The sequence below is a fragment of the Dendrobates tinctorius genome, unplaced genomic scaffold, assembly GCF_039654945.1.
Source record: "Dendrobates tinctorius isolate UK_male_01 unplaced genomic scaffold, ASM3965494v1 ptg000026l, whole genome shotgun sequence".
Classification (NCBI taxonomy): domain Eukaryota; kingdom Metazoa; phylum Chordata; class Amphibia; order Anura; family Dendrobatidae; genus Dendrobates; species Dendrobates tinctorius.
In genome coordinates, this window is record NW_027361694.1 from 12,470,368 (window position 1) to 12,491,224 (window position 20,857).

Below are 20,857 nucleotides of genomic sequence, written 5' to 3' on the forward strand. Positions count from 1 at the left end.
TTGTCTCTCTTGCCAAATTATCTAAAGCTCACCTTTACAGTTTGTCTGGGACTGAAAGGTCCATAATGAAAGAATATGCTAATGAAAGTTTAAGGAAGGGTCATATCTGTCCTTTCTGCTTTCAGCAGAAAGTCGGAAAGACATGTCAAAGTCAGAAATTTCTTTGTTCAAAAGAAAGATGGTGGCCTACGTCCTTGCCTCGATTTCCGAGAACTAAACAAAGTCAAGGTTAAAAATATTTACACACTTCCACTCATGCGCAATCTACAGTGGGGAAAATAAGCATTTCATACACTGCCGATTTTGAAAGTTTTCCCAACTACAAAGAATGTAGAGTTCTGTAAATTTTATCGTAGGTACACTTCAACTATGAGAGACAAAATCTAAAAATAATCCAGAAAATCACATTGTATGATTTTTACATAATGAATTTGCATTTTATTGCATGAAATAACTATTTGATACAATAAAAAAATAGAACTTAATATTTGGTGCAGAAACCTTTGTTTGCAATTGCAGAGGTCACATGTTTCCTGTAGTTCTTGACCAAGTTTGCACACAATGCAGCAGGGATTTTGGCCAACTCATCCATACATATATTCTCCAGATCTGTCAGGTATCGGGGCTGTCGCTTGGCAACATTGAGTTTCAGCTCCCTCCAAAGATTTTCGATTGGGGTCAGGTCTGGAGACTGGCTAGGCCACTCAAGGACCTTGAAATACTTGTTATGGAGCCACTCTTTAGTTGCTCTGGTTGTGTGTTTCAGGTCATTGTCATGCTGGAAGACCCAGCCATGACTCATTTTCAGTGCTATTACTGAGGGAAGGAAGTTATTGACCAAAATCTCACAATACATGACCCCATACATCCTCCATTCAATATGGTGTAGTCGTCCTGTCCCTTATGCAGAAAAGGGGTTGTACTCATCCTCATCTTTCGTCTTCCTCCAAACATGGCGAGTGAAGTTGATACCAAAAAGTTCTATTTTGGTCTCATCTGACCACATGCCCTTCTCCCATGTATCCTCTGGATCATCTGGGTTGTCAGTGGTGACATTTAAATGGGTATGGACATATGCAATGTGAGCAAGCGGACCTTGCATGCACTGCAGGATTTTAATCCATGATGGCACAGTGTGTTAAGAACAGTAATGTTTGAGACTGTGGTCCCAGCTCTCTTCAGGTCATCGACCAGATCCTCCCATGTTGTTCTGGGCTAATTCCTGACCTTCTTCAGAATCATCCTTAAGGTCCTGTCACACTTAGCGATGTACCAGCGATCCCAACCAGCGATATGACGCGGTCAGGATCGCTGGTACATCTCTAAGTGGTCGCTAGTGAGCTGCCACACAGGCAGATCTCACTAGCGACATCGCTGGGGACTGGGGTCGCTACTTACCTGTCACACCAGGCGATCCTGACGTCCTCCCGCCCGGCTCCACGCTCGTCGCTCGTCTCTCCACAGGAAGCGCCGCAGGAAGCTGACGATGAGAAACAGTCCAGGACGTTCTCGCGCGATCAGCGATAACCAGCGGGGGAGCGGGTCGTAGGTAAGTATCACACATAGCGATATCGCTAGCAATATCGCTATAACGTCACAAGTTATAGCGATATTGCTAGCGATATCTCTTAGTGTGACATGCCCTTTACTCCCTTACCCCACAAGGCGAGATGTTGCAAGGAGCCCCAGATAAGGAAGATGGACAGTCATATTGCGTTTCTTGCATTTTCTAATAATTGCACCAACATTTGTTGCCTTCTCATCAAGCTGCTTGCCTATTATCCTGTAGCCCATTCCAGCCTTGTGCAGGTCTACAATTTTGTCCCTGGTATCTTTACATAGCTCTTTAGTAGAGTTGAGCGAAACAGGTTGGTCAGATTCAAAAGTCGCCAACTTTCGCCAAAGTCGGGTGTCATGAAACGAAACCCGACCACAGTGTGAAGTTGGCCATGCGGGGTCGACGACCCAAGCGCCAAAGTCTGGTTTCGCCGAATGCTTGCAAGTGACTTTTTTCAGCCAATGAGAGAAGCAGAGCGGAGCGGGAGCGTAGCTGGATTGGGAGTGGGAGAGAGAGAGAGGGAGAGAGAGAAGAGAGAGAGATTTCACCGCCTCTAGGGTTAAAATTCATGCCAGGTGTGTTTATAGTCCTCCACTTACTGCTGACTTTTCTCCCCATTGACTTGCATTCGGTTTCGTGTTTCACAGCTTTTCCCGACTTTTCCCTATAGTCGGCCGATTTCGTTCGACTCGACTTTTGAGAAAGTCGGGTTTCATGAAACCCGACTCGACCCTAAAAATGGCAAAGTCACTCATCTCTACTCTTTAGTCTTAGCCATGGTGGAGAGGTTGGAGTGTGATTGATTGATTGAGTGTGTGGACAGGTGTCTTTTATACAGGTAACAAGTTGAAACAGGCGTAATTGATACTGGTAATGAGTGCAGAGTAGGAGGGCTTTTTAAAGAAAAATGAACAGGTGTGTGAGAGCCAGACTTCTTGCTGGTTGGTAGTTGATCAAATACTTATTTCATGCAATAAAATGCAATTTTATTTATGTAAAACCATACAATGTGATTTTCTGGTTTTATTTTTAGATTCTGTCACTCACAGTTGAAGTGTACTTACGATAAAAATTAGAGACTTCTCCATTCTTTGGAGGTGGGAAAACTTGCAAAATTAACAGTGTATAAAATACTTATTTTCCCCACTGTATACAGTATAATCAGCTTTTAGGGGCTAAGTGGTTTTCTAAACTTGATCTTAGAGGGGCTTACAATTTGATACACATCTGGAAATATGATGAGTTGAAAACAGCGGTCTTAACATCTGAGGTTGATTTGAAAATCTTGTCGTGCCATTTAGGTTATCCAATGCACCTGCTGTTTTTCAAAACTTAATGAATAAAATTTTCTCTGATTGCATTGGGAGATTTATTGTGATTCACTTGGATGATATTCTTATTTTCTATAGTTGGGCTCTCACCAGAAATACGTTTATGTAGTTTTACAAGGGTTAAGGTAGAACCTTTTGTTTGCTAAATTAAAGAAATGTGCTTTTTTCTGTTCAGGAAAATTAATTCTAGGGGTTTATCTTGTCAGCAGAAGGATTTAACCCCTTAAAGACCGCCGATACGCCTTTTAACGGCGGTAATTAAGGGTACTTAAACCACAGTGCAGTGAATTCACGGCGCTGTGGCGTAAGTAAATAGCGCCTCCCAGTGTTGGATTTTCTCTGGGGTCTCGGCTGCAGGGGGTAGCCGAGACCCCAGAGAACATGAATCGGGTCGGTTTTTACCGACCCCGCTTTTGCGATCGCCGTTATTAACCCTATAACGGCGATCGCAAAAAAAAAAGCTGCGGTTTTGCATTTAAATTCTCTTTCCTCTGATGTGATCGCACATCAGAGGAGAGAGAAATAGGGTCCCCGATCCCACCCGGTACCTCTCCGTGCTCCAGGGTCCCCTCCTGGTGGTCCTGGCCGCCATCTTGGATCCGGAGAAAATGGCGGGCGCATGCGCAGTGCGCCCGCCGGGAATCTGCAGGCTACGGCTGGCAGATTCCATTCATTCATTTTGATCACTATGATAAACTATCATAGTGATAAAAAAAAAATAGTAAATAACCCCCCCGTTTATCACCCCCTTAGTTAGGCAAACATAATAAAATAAAGAAAATATTTTTTTTTTCATTTTTCCATTAGGGTTAGGGCTAAGGTTAGGGCTAGGGTTAGAGCTAGGGTTAGGGCTAGAGTTAGGGCTAGGGTTAGAGCTAGGGTTATGGCTAGGGTTAGGGTTAGAATTAGGGTTAGGGCGAATTAGGATTAGGATTAGAATTAGGGATTAGGGTTGGGATTAGGGTAAGGGTTGGGATTAGGGTTAGAGGTGTGTTGGGGTTAGGGTTGGAGCAATAATTGAGGGGTTTCCACTATTTACCAACCTTGGAGGTCTAAAATTTGGGGCTAAAAAATCACTTTTGTGGAAATAAAAAAGACTATTTTCACGGCTCTGCGTTATAAACTTCTGTGAAGCACTTGGGGGTTCAAAGTGCTCACCACACATCTAGATAAGCTCCTTGGGGGGTCTAGTTTCCAAAATGGGGTCACTTGTGGGGGTTTCCGCTGTTTAGGTACATCAGGGGCTCTGCAAACGCAACATGACACCCGCAGACCTTTCCATCAAAGTCTGCATTCCAAAATGGCACTCCTTCCCTTCCAAGCTCTCCCATGCACCCAAACAGTGGTTCCCCCCAACATATGGGGTATCAGCGTACTCAGGATAAATTGCACAACAACTTTTGTGGTCTAATTTCTCCTGTTACCCTTAGGAAAATAAAAAATAGAGGGCTAAAAAATCATTTTTGAGGAAAAAAATTGATTTTTAATTTTCACGTTTATAAACTTCTGTGAAGCACTTGGGGGTTCAAAGTGCTCACCACATATCTAGATAAGCTTCTTCAAGGGTCTAGTTTCCAAGATGGGATCACTTTTGGGGGGTTTATACTGTTTAGTCACATCAGGGGCTCTGCAAACACAACGTGACACCCGCAGACCATTCCATCAAAGTCTGCATTCCAAAATGGCACTCCTTCCCTTCCAAGCTCTCCCATGCACCCAAACAGTGGTTTCCCCCCACATATGGGGTATCAACGTACTCAGGACAAATTGTACAAAAACTTTTGTGGTCCAATTTCTCCTGTTAGCGGGCTAAAAAAATCATTTTTGAGGAAAAAAAATTATTTTTAATTTTCACGGCTCTACGTTATAAACTTCTGTGAAGCACTTGAAGGTTCAAAGTGCTCACCACACATCTAGATAAGTTCTTTAAGGGGTCTAGTTTCCAAAATGGGGTCACTTGCTGGTGGTTTCCACTGTTTAGGAACATCAGGGGCTCTCCAAACGCAACATGGCATCTGATCTCAATTCCAGCCAATTCTGTGTTGAAAAAGTCAAACGGGCTCCTTCCCTTGCGAGCTCTGCCGTGCGCTGAAAAAGTGGTTTACCCCCACATATGGGGTATCAGCGTATTCAGGAGAAATTGCACAACAAATTTTGTGGTTCATTTTCTCTTTTAACACTTGTGAAAATAAAAAAAATTGGTTCTGAAGTAAATTTTTTGCAAAGAAAGTTAAATGTTAATTTTTTCCTTCCACATTGCTTTAGTTCTTGTGAAGCAAGTAAAGGGTTAATAAACTTCTTGAATGTGGTTTTGAGTACCTTGAGGGGGTCTAGTTTTTACAACGGTGTCATTTTTGGGTATTTTCTGTCATGTACACCCCTCAAAATGACTTTAAATATGATGTGGTCCCTAAAAAAAATGGTTTTGTAAATTTTGTTGTAAAAATGAGAAATCGCTGATCAACTTTTAACCCTTATAACTTCCTAACAAAAAAAAATTTGCTTCCAAAATTGTGCTGATGTAAAGTAGACATGTGGGAAATGTTATTTATTAAGAAATTTGTGTGACATATCTCTCTGATTTAAGGGCATAAAAATTTAAAGTTTTAAAATTGCTAAATTTTCAAAATTTTCGCCATATTTCTGGTTTTTTCATAAATAAACACAAGACTTATCAAATAAATTTTACCACTAACATGAAGTACAATATGTCACAAAAAAACAATCTCAGAATCAGCAGGATCCGTTAATGCGTTCCAGAGTTATAACCTCATAAAGTGACAGTGGTCAGAATTGTAAAAATTGGCCTGGTCATTAAGCTGCAAACTGACTCTGTCGCTAAGGGGTTAAGATGGGCCCTGTGAAGATGCAGGCCATAATTGATTAGGTTCAACCTTGTGACCTTAAAATCCATTCACAACCTTAGGATTAACCATATTTGCATTTTCGTTTTTTGCCCCCCTTCTTCCTAGAGCCATAACTTTTTCAATGCCCAGGGTAAGGGCTTGTTTTTTGTGGAACGAGTTGTACTTTTGAACACCATTGGTTCTACCATATCATGTACTGGAAAATGGGAAAAAAATAAAAGTGCAGTGAAATTGCAAAAAAAAGTGAAATTCCACAATAGTTTTTTTTTTTCCTTCACCATGTTCACTAACTGCTGAAACTGACCTGCCAATATGATTCTCCAGGTCATTATGAGTTCGCAGAAACCAAACATGTACAGGTTTTTGCTTAGTAAATCAAAATTTTATACAAAGAAAAAAGGCGCCATTTTCCGAGAACCATAGCATCTCCATTTTTCGGGATCTTGGTCTGGATGATGGCTTATTTTTTGCGCAATGAGCTGATGTTTTTATTGATACCATTTTGGGGTAGATATGTTCTTTTGATTGCCTGTTATTGCATTTTATTGCAGTGTTGAGGCGACCAAAAAAAACATAATTCTGTTTTGATTTTTTCTTCTCAGTGTCCATAATGATAGTTACCTTTGCACCACTCCACAGGCTCTGTGCTTACTTGTGGCAACTTCCCACCGAATTACCAGCAAGTTCAGAGACAGAACATTTCCAAAGCATCAGAGAGATGGTTCTATTCCTTTACAGTGAATAGGACCGCTTTCCTCTATGATATCATATGCCTAAAAAAGGGCATATGAAAATGGACTGTCTTAAAAGCGTGATTGTATACCTGGTTGCATAAAACACCATCACATAAACTTAGTTGGCTATAATAAAAATATACAGTGGCTTGCAAAACTATTCACCCTTCTTGGCTTTTTACCTATTTTGTTACATTACAACATTATAACCTGTGTTTCAATATATTTGTAATCCAATTTGTGTGTGATGCATCAGCACTAAATAGTCTAAGTTGATGAAATGAAGTGAGAAAAATATAGGCACAAATTAAATTTATGGGCTCAAATAACTAAAAACTGTCATGTGCATATGTATTCACCCTTTTGCTATGAAGCTCCTTAAAAATTCTGGTGCGAGCAATTACATTCATAAGTCACATACTTAGTGAAAGGAAGTCCACATTTGTCATATGGTCTGCCAGTATTTATACACCTTTTCTGAAAGTCCACGGTGGCTGCAACACCATTAAGCAAGAGACACTGCAAACCAAACAACACCATGAAGACCAAGAAGATCTCTAAACAAGTCAGGGGCCAAGTTGTTAAAAAGTACAAGTCAGGGTTTAGTTATAAAAAAAAATCTGAATCTCAGATAACCTCCCTATGCACCATCAAATCCATTGTCATCAAATGGAAAGAACATGGTACTACAACAAATCTGCCAAGAGAGGGCCACCCACCAAAACTCTCAGCCCGGGAAAGGCAGCACCAAAAGTAACCCTGAAGGAGTTGCAGAGTTCCCAAGCAGAGACTGGAATATCTGATCATACAATCACAATAAGCCGTATACTCCATAGAGAGGTGGCTCTTATGGATGAGTGAGCAGAAAAAAACATTTACTTACACACAAAAATTGTAAGGCCCATTTTGAGGTTGCCAAAAGACATATGGGACAATCCCAAAATGTATGGAGCAAGATGTTGTGGTCAGACGAGACCAAAACTAAACTTTTTGGCTACCAAGGTAAACCAACACAGCTCATCACCCCAAGAAGACCTTCCTTACTATGAATCATGGTGGTGACAGCATCATGCTGTGGGGGGATGCTTTTTAGCAGCAGGGACATGAAAAATGGTCAGTGATTTGAGACTGGGATGGAGGTTCACTGTCCAACAAGACAATGACCCAAAGTGTACTGCTAAAGCAACATTGCAGTGGTTTAAGGGAAAATGTGTAAATGTTTTGGAGTGGACCAGACCGTAATCCAATTGAGAACCTGTGGTCAGACTTGAAAATTGCTGTTCACCAGAGGAAACCGTCTATCTTGAAGGTGCTGGATCAGTTTTACCTTGAGGAATGGGCGAAAACCCAGTGCCACAATGTTAAAAGCTTATAGAGACTTATCCAAAGCAACTTGCAGCTGTAATTGCTGCAAAAGAGGCTCTACAAAATACTGACTTTACAGGGGTGAACAGTTACAGTTGTGCTCTAAAGTTTACATACTCTGGCAGAATTTTTCCTTTCTTGGCCTTTTTCAGAGAATATGAATGATAACACCAAAACCTTTTTCTCTACTCATGGTTATTGGTTGGGTGAAGCCATTTATTGTCAAACTACTGTGTTTTCTCTTTTTAAATCATAATGACAACCCAATACATCCAAATGACTCTGGTCAAAAGTTTACATACCCTGGTGATTCTGGCCTGATAGCATGCACAGAAGTTGACACAAATGGATTACACTGGCTGCTAAAGGTAATATCCTCACCTGTGACCTGTTTGCTTCTAATCAGTGTGTATGTGCATAAAAGCTGAGTGAGTTTCTGGGATCCAGACATACTCTTGTATCTTTCATCCAGCCACTGACATTTCTGGATTGTGAGTCATGGGGAAGGCCAAAGAATTGTTAACGGATCTACAGGAAAGGGTAGTTGAACTGTATAAAACAGGAAAGGGATACAATAAGATATCCAAGAAACTGGTAATGCCAGTCAGCAGCATTCAAACTGTGATGAACAAATGGAAAATCAGGGGCTCTGTAAAAACAAAATTACAGTCAGGTAGACCAACATAAATTTTGTAAACAACAGGCAGGTGAATTGTTCGAGATGGAAAGAAAAATCCACAAATAACATCAGCTGAAATACTGGACTCTCTAAAAACTAGCGGTGTGGCTGTTTCAAGATGCACAATAAGGACGCACTTGAAGAAAAATGGGCTGCATGGTCAAGTCGCCAGAAAAAAGCCATTACTGCGCAAAGGCCACAAAGTATCTCCCCTACAATATGCAAAACAGCACAGAGACAAGCCTCAAATCTTCTGGAACAAGGAAATTTGGAGTGATGAGACCAAAATTGAATTTTTCTGGCCACAACCATAAATGTTACATTTGGAGAGCGGTCAAAAGGCCTATGATGAAAGGAACACCATTCCTACTGTAAAGCACGGAGGTGGATCGCTGATGTTTTGAGGATGTGTGAGCTACAAAGGCACAGGAAACATGGTCACAGTTGAAGGAAAGATGAATGCAGCACATTATCAGCAAATACTGCTGCACATGGGATGTACTTGGACGTTCCAACATGACAACGATCCAAAACACAAGGCCAAGTGAACATTGGCTACACCAGAACAAAGTGAAGGTTCTGGAGTGGCCATCTCAGTTTCATTGACCCATTCTGGGGAGATCTCAATCACGCAGTTCATGCTAGAAAGTCCAGGAATTTACAGGAACTGGAGGCTTTCTGCCAAGAAGAGTGGGCAGCTTTACCATCTGAGAAAATAAAGAACCTCATCCACAACTACCACTAAAGACTTCAAGCTGTTATTGATGTTAGAGGGGGCAATACACAGTATTAAGAAAAGGGGTATGTAAACTTTTGATCAGGGTCATTTGGATGTTTTGGGTTGTCATTATGATTTAAAAAGAGCAATGATAGTAGTTTGACAATAAATGTCTTCACCCAACCACTAACCATGAGTGGAGAAAAAGCTTTGGTATTATGATTCATATTCTTTGAAAAAAGGCCAAGAAAGGAAAAATTTTGGCAGGACATGTAAACTTTTGAGCACAACTGTATGCACACTGCAGTTTACCCTAATTTTGTACTATTTGTTGGTTGCTTCACCAAAAAAGAAAACCAAATGTTCACAGTTGTAGGCATGTTCTTTACATACATGAACTGATGCAAACCCTCAAAAAAAACAGTGAAATTTCTGGTTGTGAGGTATCAAAATGCGAAAATGAAATGCCAATGGATGTGTGTATGTGTGTGTGCATGTGGGGGGCGAGGGGTGAAAAGTTTTTTCAAGCCACTGAATCACTAGTGACAAAAACAAGTTTTAGATTTTATTGAATTGTGTTTGTTCACTCACGCATTAAATCGTGCTCGGACAATCACCCGACAGAAGTTCCTAAACCTGTGCTCCCGACCAACTATGAAAAGGGGTTTGTCAAAGTATGGATGATTCTCCCTTAGCTCTTCTTCTTGAACTTTCCTGGTAAAAGGTTTATGAGATATATGTTAGTTGCCATAACATTATTAAACAAAAAAAAATCCACAAACATAAAAGCACAAATACCTTTTCATCTCCGCCTGCTCCTTCTTTTCCTGGATCATTTTGATTTCACTGTCTTCTCTCTGGGCATTTCTGTACCTTACAGTGTTGGAGTGCTACAGTAGTGAGAGGAAAACTGAATAAGACTAGCTTTGGTACATGTTAGACTAAGAATCATTGTGCAAAATGACAGAAAAGTAAACTTTAAAAGAATGTTCTCAAGTTTGAAAGAAATTCCCTACCAATGGATAATGGATAACTTCACGATTGCTGGAGGTCCGACTGCTAGGACTCCCACCGATTGTGATAACTGAGTCACTTAAAAGCCCCGTGTGAATGAAGCGGATGTCGATCATCAACACTGCGATCAGGAGGTTAACTTTCAAACTTTAGAATACCCTTTTCAAGGATTTTCCCTATTCATGTAATACCATGATAAGAACTTAAAAATAAGAAAATAAACATTCTGGTGCACCCTATAAGTAAAATCAAGTAATAAAATTGTAATATAACTTTTAAGATCAGCTGTATACATGAATAATATCACTATTTCTGACCACTGTATGATGTGCATTGCATTTTTAATCAGTTTCTCCCTCTGCAGACTCAATCTATAGGGTCATGTTTACACATTGAGAATTCTGCCATGATTTAGGCATGAATTTTGAGCTTAAATCCTAAAAAAATCCACTGACTTTTCACAGGAAATAAATATAAATAAGGTGTTTTATCCCCCTCATTAACAATCTCAGGAATGAACATGCTGACAACTTTAAAATACACAGCAGGTTCTTTATAGGGTTTTTCTTTATTCTTTCGAATTGATGATCTAACTTCAGAATTTACCATCAATGTTAGGTAATTAGGGGGCAAACCCTTGGATCCTGACTCATCAGCTGTTGAAAGGGCATCAGCATCCTGCAAAGAATAGCTTCATGCTTTTAAAAGGGTCAGGTCTGGTATTACGACTGTATCCTCTTAACCACTTAGTGACACAACCAATTTGGTATTTAATGACCAAGCCCATTTTTACAATTCTGATCACTGTCACTTTATGAAGTTACTAGAGGTGTGCCTGATGCTATCGCATCGGGAGGGAAGTGTGTGTGTACGTGTGTGTGTGTATGTGAGTACATGTGTGTGTGAGTACGTGTGTGTGTATGTGAATACGTGTATGTGAGCGTGTGTGTGTGAGTATGTGTGTATGTGAATACGTGTGTGTGCATGTGAATACGTGTGTGTATGTGTGTGTATGTGAATACGTGTGTGTGAGTACGTGTCTGTGTATGTGAGTACGTGTGTGCGTGTATGTGAGTACGTGTGTGTATGTGAATACGTGTGTGTATGTGAATACATGTAAGTGAGTACGTGTGTGTGTATGTGAGTATGTGTGTGTGTATGTGAATACGTGTGTGTGTATGTGTGTGAGTACGTGTATGTGAGTATGTGTGTGTGTGTGTATGTGAGTACAGGCGGCGGTGGGGGGGTTCAGCGGCGGCAGGTCCAGCGGGGGGGGTCCTGGCAGCGGCCAGCCGGCAGGAAAGACCGTGGCTTGTGGCTCCTGCCGGCTGTGATGGAGGTGGGTGGGAGGGCAGCGGTGGGTCCGGCGGGTGGTCCTGGTGGTAGCCAGCTGGCAGGAAAGACCGCAGCTTGCGGCCTGTGCACATGCCGCAAGCTGCGGTCTTTACTGGCGGCTGTGACGGAGGTGGGTGGGAGGGCAGCGGCGGTGGGTCCGGCGGGGGGTCCTGGCGGCATCCAGCTGACAGGAAAGACCGCAGCTTGCAGCCTGTGCACACGCCACAAGCTGCGGTCTTTCCTGGCGGCTGTGACGGAGGTGGGTGGGCAGGCAGCGGCGGGGGGTCTATCAGCGGCGGGTCAGCGGCGGGGGGTCCGGCGGCGGCGGGGGGGTCCCGTCGGTGTCCCGCTGGTGGTCCTGGTACCACCAGTGGATGCCATATTGGAACAAAAACATAAGGGGCGTTTCAGCTGATAAAATTTCTTGCTTTATTGAAAAAATTAAAATAGTACAGCGGCTTACTCAAGAGCAGATGGATGTGCTATGAGGCACTGAGATACCAGCTACGCGTTTCAACCCTACATGGGTCTTTATCACAGCTGCAAATTACTAACATAATGCAAACCTTATACTTAGTGCTAACCAATGAGAACTGCAATGTAGATCACATGAGCAAGCCAAAGGTCCTATGAGCATTACTACAATGCCTATTTCCATAGAGACCAATGACGCTATCACCTTCTATCACATGCTCTAATAGAAAAGTCCTGTGTACAAAACTCCACATTCTCTAGGTTTGCATAATAATACCACATAAAAACAAATTGATTAACATATATAAAAATATTTAAAATATAGCAATAACCATCAATAATGATACATGATCTCTGTTCTCTTGTTTAACCCATTTGGATATCTAGACCTCAGACAGAATATCCAAAAAGCCTCTCTTGTAAGAAGACGTCTTTTTCCATCCCCACCACGCTTTGAATTTTTAACCCATTCAATTCCTGCAACTGACATCGCCTCCAAATCCCCATTATGCTGCTTTAGAAATTGTTTGGACACCATAGATATATTGCGTGTATTGCTACTATTATTCTCTACATCCCTAATATGCTCCAGGATGCAAGTTTTTAGTTTCCTTGTTGTGCAGCCAACATAGGATAAATTGCATATTTTACAGTGTATCCTATAGACCACATTTTCTGTATTACAATTAATAAATTGTTTGATGTAATACCTCTGAATATTACTTGAGCCATTGAATGTTTTTGTTTTTTGTGCATATCTGCACATTTTGCATTTATTAGAACCGCATTTATAAAAACCAATGGTTTTTAGCCAATTTTCCGAAGATGCTACAGATGTAAAGAAACTAGGGGATAGCATATCACCAATAGTGGGAGCTCGTGTAGCAACAACATTAGTACCAGCATCTAATATTTTTCCCAATGTTTCATCCTCATAGAGGATTGGTAGGCATTTAAGAAAATTGCTCTTTATTTTGTCAAATTGCAGACTATATTCAAGACTGACAAATAGTTTTTTATTCACGTCTTTCCTTTTTTTAAGATTCACATTAGTTTTTGGTTCCAATAAATCTTTTCTATCCCTATTATCTGCCCTGATTTTAGCTCTAACATCCAATTTGCATAGCGTCGTTTGTTCAATTTTTTGTGCAGCGCATCAAATTCCTTGTTTTTCACCTGTTCCTCCGTGCAGTTTCTTTTTACCCTCATATGTTCACCGACGGGAATAGATTTAATTACATGCCTAGGATGTCCACTTCGGGCATGCAATATGGTGTTCCCTGTAATGGGTTTACAGTAAGTATTAGGCTGAGTTCACACGTGGCGTTTTTTTTTGCGTTTCCGCGGCGGTTTTAACTGCGCGATTTTGCCGCGAAAACGCGAAAAATAAGCATCCCATGCATTCCTATGGGATTCCGCAATGCTGTGCTAATGCTGCGGTTTTTACCGCGGCGGAATCGCTTCGCGGGAAAAAACGCAGCATGCTCATTAATTTGCGGAATCGCGGCGATCCCGCACCCATAGGAATGCATTGTTCCGCTTACTTCCCGCATGTGGCTGTGCACACCATGCGGAAAGTAAGCAGAACATTTGCGGATGGTACCCACGGTCCGGAGGAGAGGAGACTGTCCTCAGGGCTTTGGGTACCATATCCCTGTAAAAAATAGAATTTAAAAATAAAAAATATTGTTATTCTCACCCTCCGATGTCCCGCGCAGCCTTCCTGCTTCTCTTCACGCTCTCGTTCCCAGTAGTCCTTTGCGAAAATGCCCGCAATGGCGTCCAATCTCGCGGGATCGCGAAGTCTCGCTGTCATTCGCGCGACGTCATCGCGAATTACCGCGAGACGTCGTGATCCCGCGAGAACTGACGTCATCGCGGGCATTTTCGCAAAGGATTACTGGGAAAGAGAGTGTGAAGAGAAGCAGGAAGGCTGCGCGGGACATCGGAAGGTAAGAATAACACCATTTTTTATTTTTTTTTACATTCTATCTTTTACTATTGATGCCGCATAGGCAGCCTCAGTAGTAAAAAGTTGGTCACACTCGTCAAACACTATGTTTGACGAGTGTGAGCAACCTGTCAATCAGTTCTCCAAGCGATGCTACAGATCGCTTGGAAACCGCTAGCATTTTGCAAGCTAAATACGCTTGCAAAATGCTAGTTTTTCCGCGGGAAAATCGCAGGAATTTAAAATGCGATTTTCCCGCGGACTGGAATTCCGGAACTCTCGCGGTAATTTCCGCGAGAGTTCCGGTACGTGTGCACTTAGCCTTAGACATAATTTCCTGTCCTACATTTCCCCATAGTTCTAAATCTAGAAATGATATTTGGGTTTTATTGTATTTGTGAGTAAATCTGATATTATAGGTATTAGAGTTAATGTAATCCATAAATGCTGGTATGATAGATACATCACCCTCCCAAATAATGAGGGTATCATCGATGTATCTACCATACCAGTGGATACACTGCACATAAGGGTTATTCACTGAATAATTGAATTGTTTTTCCCAAAATGCCATTGTCAAATTAGCCAAGGATGGGGAGTATTTAGCTCCCATTGGGACTTCAGACTTCTGTAAATAAATAGTACCATCAAATGCAAAAAAATTATGTTTAAGAAGAAAAAACACAACCTGCAACAAAAAATTGATCAGATCTTCTGAACATTCATTATAACTCCGTAAAAAATACTCAAGAGCTTCCATAGCCAAATTATGCGGGATGCATGTATACAGCGATATAACATCGCAGCTCAGCCATATAAAGTTTTCTAGCCATATTTTATCAGAAAAAGTGGCTAAAACATCCCTAGAATCTTTGAGGTAGCCTGGTGGGCTCCGTACCATTGGCTGAAGAAGAGAATCAGCCCATTCACAAAGATGCTCATTTGAAGACCCAATACCCAATACAATTGGTCTCATAGGAGGAATATCTGCAATTTTATGAATTTTGGGCCAGCCATATATGATTGGCATAATCGGATTTGGAACTATAAGATATTCAGCTTGTTTTTTGTTTAATATGCCCATATTAAAACTTCCATGACTATATCTTCAGCTATTTTGTTATAGGTTTTTGTTGGATTAGAGATTAATTTTTCCTAAACCTCATTGTCAGATAAAAGTTTTAACATTTGATTTTTATAATCTTCAGCGTCAAGGACTACCACCATACCTCCCTTATCACTGTGTTTAATTACTTTATCTGTCATGTTTTTCAGGTCTGTCAATGCAGCTTTTTGTTTTTTGAAGTTTTTTTTGACACGAGTATCAGTAGAAATGTCATTTTTCAGTTGCTTTAGTTCTCTTTCTAGAACTTCCTGAAATCTATCCATACACTCCCCTCTACTTTGTATCGGATAAAAATAAGGATTTTTAACATTTAAGTGTTGAGACTGATTAACTTTGTCTGTATCACCTACACCATTTTCAGATTCTAAAGACTGTAAATTTAGAATAGATAATTCTCTATAATCTAGTTTCTGATAAATATTTGTTTCCTGTGAAATTTCACGTTCTTTTATTTCTTCATTATCAGTCTCAGCAAAAAAATGTTTCTTAATTGTCAGATTTCTGATAAATTTATTGAAATCTAAAATTGTCAAAAATTGGTCAACATTTTGATCAGGTGCATAATTCAATCCCTAAGCCAGAATGTCCAGATTGTGTAAGAGTCCGTGAAGATAAATTCAACACATTTAATTCTTCATTTTTTTCTTCCTGTGCCTGGTGATTGCTCCTTGCGCTTCTTCGGTGTTTCCTACCGGCACGCCTCCTACGTTTTTTGAATGTCCCAAAAAATTCTTTTTATTTCTATTGGCACTGCTACCAAAGGAAAAATCAGAAGTACTGCAATTGGAATCAGATGAATCACGATCTGATGAGATGGAAAAAGCAACATGCGATTTTTTGGTTGGGGTGCTATGAGTCTGGCCATATTGGAACACCCATCACTGGGGTATTTCAACATGGCGGTCGGCGTACTTCCGGTCGGCGCGGTGGATTGTGGGATTCGGGGACATCCAGATGGAAGTGGATGACAGACAATTTAAGGTAATTATATATATAGATAACTCTGGACCGCTTCAACGGATTCCGCTGATTCTGTAAATGTTTTTTTGTGACATATTGTACTTCATGCCAGTGGTAAAATTTCTTCGATATAACTTACACTTATTTATGAAAAAATGTAAATTTGGCAAAAATTGTGAAAATTTTGCAATTTTCAAAATTTTAATTTTCGCATCCATAAATCAGAGAGTTGTGTCACACAAAATAGTTAATGAATAACATTTTCCACATGTCAACTTTACATCAGCACAATTTTGGAAACATAATTTTTTTGTTAGGATGTTATAAGAGTTAAAAGTTGACCAGTGATTTCTCATTTTTCCAACAAAATTTACATAACCATAATTTTTAGGGACCACCTCCCATTTGAAGTGAGTTTGGGAGGTCAATTTAACAGAAAATACACAAATGTGACACCATTCTAAAAATTGCACCCCTCAAGGTGCTCAAAACCAGATTCAAGAAGTTTATTAACCCTTCATGTGCTTCACGAGAACTTAAGCAATGTGGAAGGAAAAAAATTAACATTTTACTTTTTTCACAAAAAATTTACTTTGGAAACAATTTTTTTTATTTTTACAAGGGTATTGTAATGATGCTGCAGTGCAGTGCAGCGCAACCTCCACCAGGAGGTGCTGGTGAGGGAAGAGAGATTGCACACACAGCGCAGCACCACTGAGCAGAAGCACAGGCGCCACCTGGTGGTGAAAGAGACGTCAGACGAGCCGACTCAGAAATCGAGAGGTAACGAAGTACCAGAGGTCACAGCAATACACGTAGTCAAATACAAGCTAGAAGTCAGAACCAGATGGAAGCAGAGATAAGAGAGACGTGAGACAGTCAAACAGGTCAGAAGACAAGCCGAGTCACATACCAAGAGGTCCAAGCACAGGGAACGAACACTAAGGCAAGCTGGGCGGCAGGAAAGGGAAGTCACGGGATCAGAGTTAGTGGGCAGAGGCAAAAATCAAGCCCTCACATGGCCATATTGACAGAAAAATAAAAACGTTATGGCTCTGGGAAGAAGGGGAGCAAAAAAAGGAAAAGCAAAAAGGGAAATACCCCTGGTCGTTAAGGGGTTAAAATTGCTGAAGGGAGAAGGCACCTTTGAAATATGAAAGGCCTGGAGCAATTTGCAAAAGATTAATGGTCCAAAATTCCAATTGAGAGATGTAAGAAGCTGATTGATGGTTATATGAAGTGATTGACTGCAGTTTTTTCTTCCAAAGGGTGTGCAACCAAATATAAAGTTGAGGGTGCCGACAATTTTGTCTGGCCCATTTTGGGGGTTTTGTGTGAAATTATGTCCAATTTGCCTTTTTTCCCTCTCTTTTTTGTGTTGTTCCAGTACACACAAAGGAAATAAACTTGTGTAATTGCAATAATTTTCTGGGAGAAATACTTCATCTTCTAAAACAATTTAAAGGGTGTCAACACTATCGGCCCAGACTGTATGTGTCCCATTATCAACAAGTAACTACAAAAGACTTGACAGAAATGGTACATGTGGATCTGAGCAATGTATACATGAGCATGTGAGGCTGACACCGGAAAATGGGTGCAAGGTGGATAATCCACATTGGGCTTTCCATTTCTTCTAGTAATGGTACTAGTCAACAACAAATAACATGCACAGTGACTCACAGAAAACAAAACAACACATGAACAGATGCTATTAGACTATACTACAATGCTTCCTATCAACAAAGCGGCAATGATGAAACTCACGTCTTGTGTTAGTGTTTCCAAAGATTTCCCCCTGCTGATTCTTTGACTGTTTGAGCCATGTCTTAGTGACCTGCAACAATCAACAAAATTGCATTGAATAATACTAAAGGGAAACAAGTTTGATCAAGCCTTGACTTGCAGGCATGGACAATGTCTGAAAAAAATAAAGAATGGGGCTCATGGCTAAGTGAGGCATTTCAATAGAAAGTCACTTATAAAGGCTGGGGGTTAGAGGCTTACGTCCTTGTAAAATGATGTATAATCTGCTCGAACAAAGAAAACAATCTTTTCTTTGATCTTTAAATTGATAGTCCTATTGCATGTGAAAAGAGTGACATTTATAATGACAAGTCTTACGACAGTGTATTTAATGGGAGGTAATGTAGTAGTTATATTAGGTAATGTTGCAATGTAAGAAAAAGAAGCAGAAAATGTGCTACTTTCTTTAGGTAGAAAGTGAAGGGTGAAAAAAACAACACAGGAAATGTGATACTTTCTTCCTAAAGTTACCTTCTTTCTTGCCGTATATGATGTTGCACACTAAGGATTGATCTTTCCTTGGCAGGCTGCCCTTCAAAGGAGCCACTCAGCATGCGCTGCCTTGTGCATGCTCTGAAAGAAATGATTTGCAAAGGAAAATAAATTAGACTGTAAAACATGAAAAGATACAGAGGCTCAGTAGTCTGCTAGAAGATATTACAAATGGAAACATATATTTTATGTCATATGGGTCACAAAAATGTTCAGCACTAAAAAAGAGGCCGGATAGTTTTCTTTTCCTTTTCAAATACAGGTTTTGAAGCATATACAGTATGTGGCATAACATCAGTATAAATTATTTGTACCTATATTATTACTTGTTAGGCGTCAGGTTTCTGCGTCTGCTCTGCAGGAATCCAGACCATTACATTCTGCGGTCTCTTGCTGTTTATCTACCGCAGAAGAGATTGCCTTGCAGCAAATCTCTCCAGGGGCTAAGTCCCTCTGTCCTCCTACTGAGCATGCTCATGAGACGATTTCCCATTGGAGATCGGGAGTCATGTGCTCAGGTCCTGCTCCAGATCTCATTGGTCCATCTCGGAGATCTGGAAGCTTCCGGAAGGTCCCGGCTGCTATAAAAAGCATGCATGGCCGTTCTGCCATGCGCTAGTATAGTCTCTAGTTGCTACTGTGTGAATGATGATGAATGTATGATTCTGGTGAATGACTCATTTGAAACCCCTTCCCTCTGATATTACGTATGTGGACAGGGACTAAGTTCAGAGTCAGCGCCAGCGCACCACTACTACATCATCCACAGTTGCTAGCGTCCGACATTGCGCTTGCATACTAGATTTGTCATCTAGCGACAGTGTCTTACGCCGCGCTGAAGTTGCAGCCCTCCTTGGTGTCCACAGTTGCAACGTTGCACGCACGGTAGGTCTAGACGGACGTAGTTCCGCTGTCTTTGGCTCTGCTCCTGTGACCAGATACCATGTGTGCATTTACTCTGAGTACTGTGACTCCAACAGGCTCAGCCTTATTGTATTTGTTTTTGTTGGCACCTCTGTGACTTAACAGAGATTGCTCTGTGCACCTGGGTGACGTTTAACCCACATTCGCATTTCCGCCATATTGCTTGCCTGCCACCACTTAGCAGCAGTCATATCATCCACTGCACGGTGGACCCCGAGCGGCGAACGTACTTTATTATTTTTATTTAGTGCGTTCCGCCGTTCCTAACAATTACTGTATGTTAAATAATTTAAAATTAAAAGGTAATCCATAATCCCTATTAAGTAAAATGGGGGAAACCCTTTCTCAATGATTTAGTAATGCTACTGCTCTGGCAATCTCATCCATCTGTAGTATTTATTACATGGGCAGCCATTTATTTGAATGGCTGGAAAATAATAATTCATAGTGTGGAATGAAAATATTTCACCAAATGAAGATTTCAGAAGTGTCTTTAGGAAAGAGCTTGTTTTCATGAGACAACTCCTATATCAATTTTAAAACAGATATAATAGACGACTGTTTCTCATTAGTTAAAGGATATCTGTCAGTGGAATCAACCCTCCTACGCCATCTATACGGGCAAGCAGATCATAGAAAGTTGAATAAAATGATACCTTGATATTTGCAATCCGACATCTTATTTCAAAGGAATTCATGTTTGTCTCAATATGTAAATTAGCCGATAAGATCTACTACTGTAGATCTCCTTTAGAATCTGCCTTTCGAACTTGTTTTAAATAAAAGGGGCCGTTAACAGTGTGAGACATGTAGATCAGGAGAGAAGACTGTCAGTCATTACATATTTCACACTGATAATGCCCCCTTACATTTAAAATAACCTCTTGAGGCAGATTCTTTAGAATCTCAGTGATCCATGGTAGTACAACCTTGGTGATCAGGACTGATCATGAGAATGAATGGATTGAAACACTACTTTTATGTTTCTTCCCATTGTTATGATTGTGTAACAACTCACACAGGAAAATAGGAAAAACACTAAAATAACTGCAGCTGACCCAGCCAATTCCTGTTCAGACTACAGATTCTGATCTCCCAGTCACAAGTGGTTCCTACGTGGGCTGGAATAGCCCTAACAACAGACTAAATGATGGCAGCTCAAACCTATACTGCCTGAAAAACTGTTGAGTGCTTCATGTTCCTTCAAAGGAACTGGAAAGAAGAGCAGAGTGCAATTTACCTACAGAAGGAAAGGAATGTTGAGATAAAAAGAGAGGCCAGAGTGAGTTAAAACAAATCACGAAATAGAAAATGAAAAGATAAGGTACATACTGCTAGAGAGTATGCCGCCTACTTCCTAAACAATAAACAGAAGACAGGTGCACGGTGAAAAGCATAGTTAGCAGAGATAAAACCTAACTGGTCTGTCAGTGACTGGCATAAACAACAGCAGCATTGCTTTACATCCAAATGAGAATATCACCAGCAGGAAACACCAGCATTGCTGCATTTGACTGAATCTG

General features: G+C 40.7%; 1 protein-coding gene across 4 annotated transcripts in view; it reads right to left on the bottom strand.

Moving 5' to 3' along the window:
* NALCN (sodium leak channel, non-selective) overlaps positions 1-20,857 on the bottom strand; it is an 871,910-nt gene that overhangs the window by 136,338 nt on the left and 714,715 nt on the right. For all 4 annotated transcript variants that reach the window (XM_073569511.1, XM_073569510.1, XM_073569508.1 and 1 more), the window contains 4 exons: positions 18,390-18,491; positions 17,880-17,949; positions 10,051-10,142; positions 9,844-9,966 (listed from right to left, as the gene is read on the bottom strand). In XM_073569511.1, the coding sequence (XP_073425612.1) occupies positions 9,844-9,966; positions 10,051-10,142; positions 17,880-17,949; positions 18,390-18,491 (387 nt within the window). The remainder of the gene's footprint in view (positions 1-9,843; positions 9,967-10,050; positions 10,143-17,879; positions 17,950-18,389; positions 18,492-20,857) is intronic.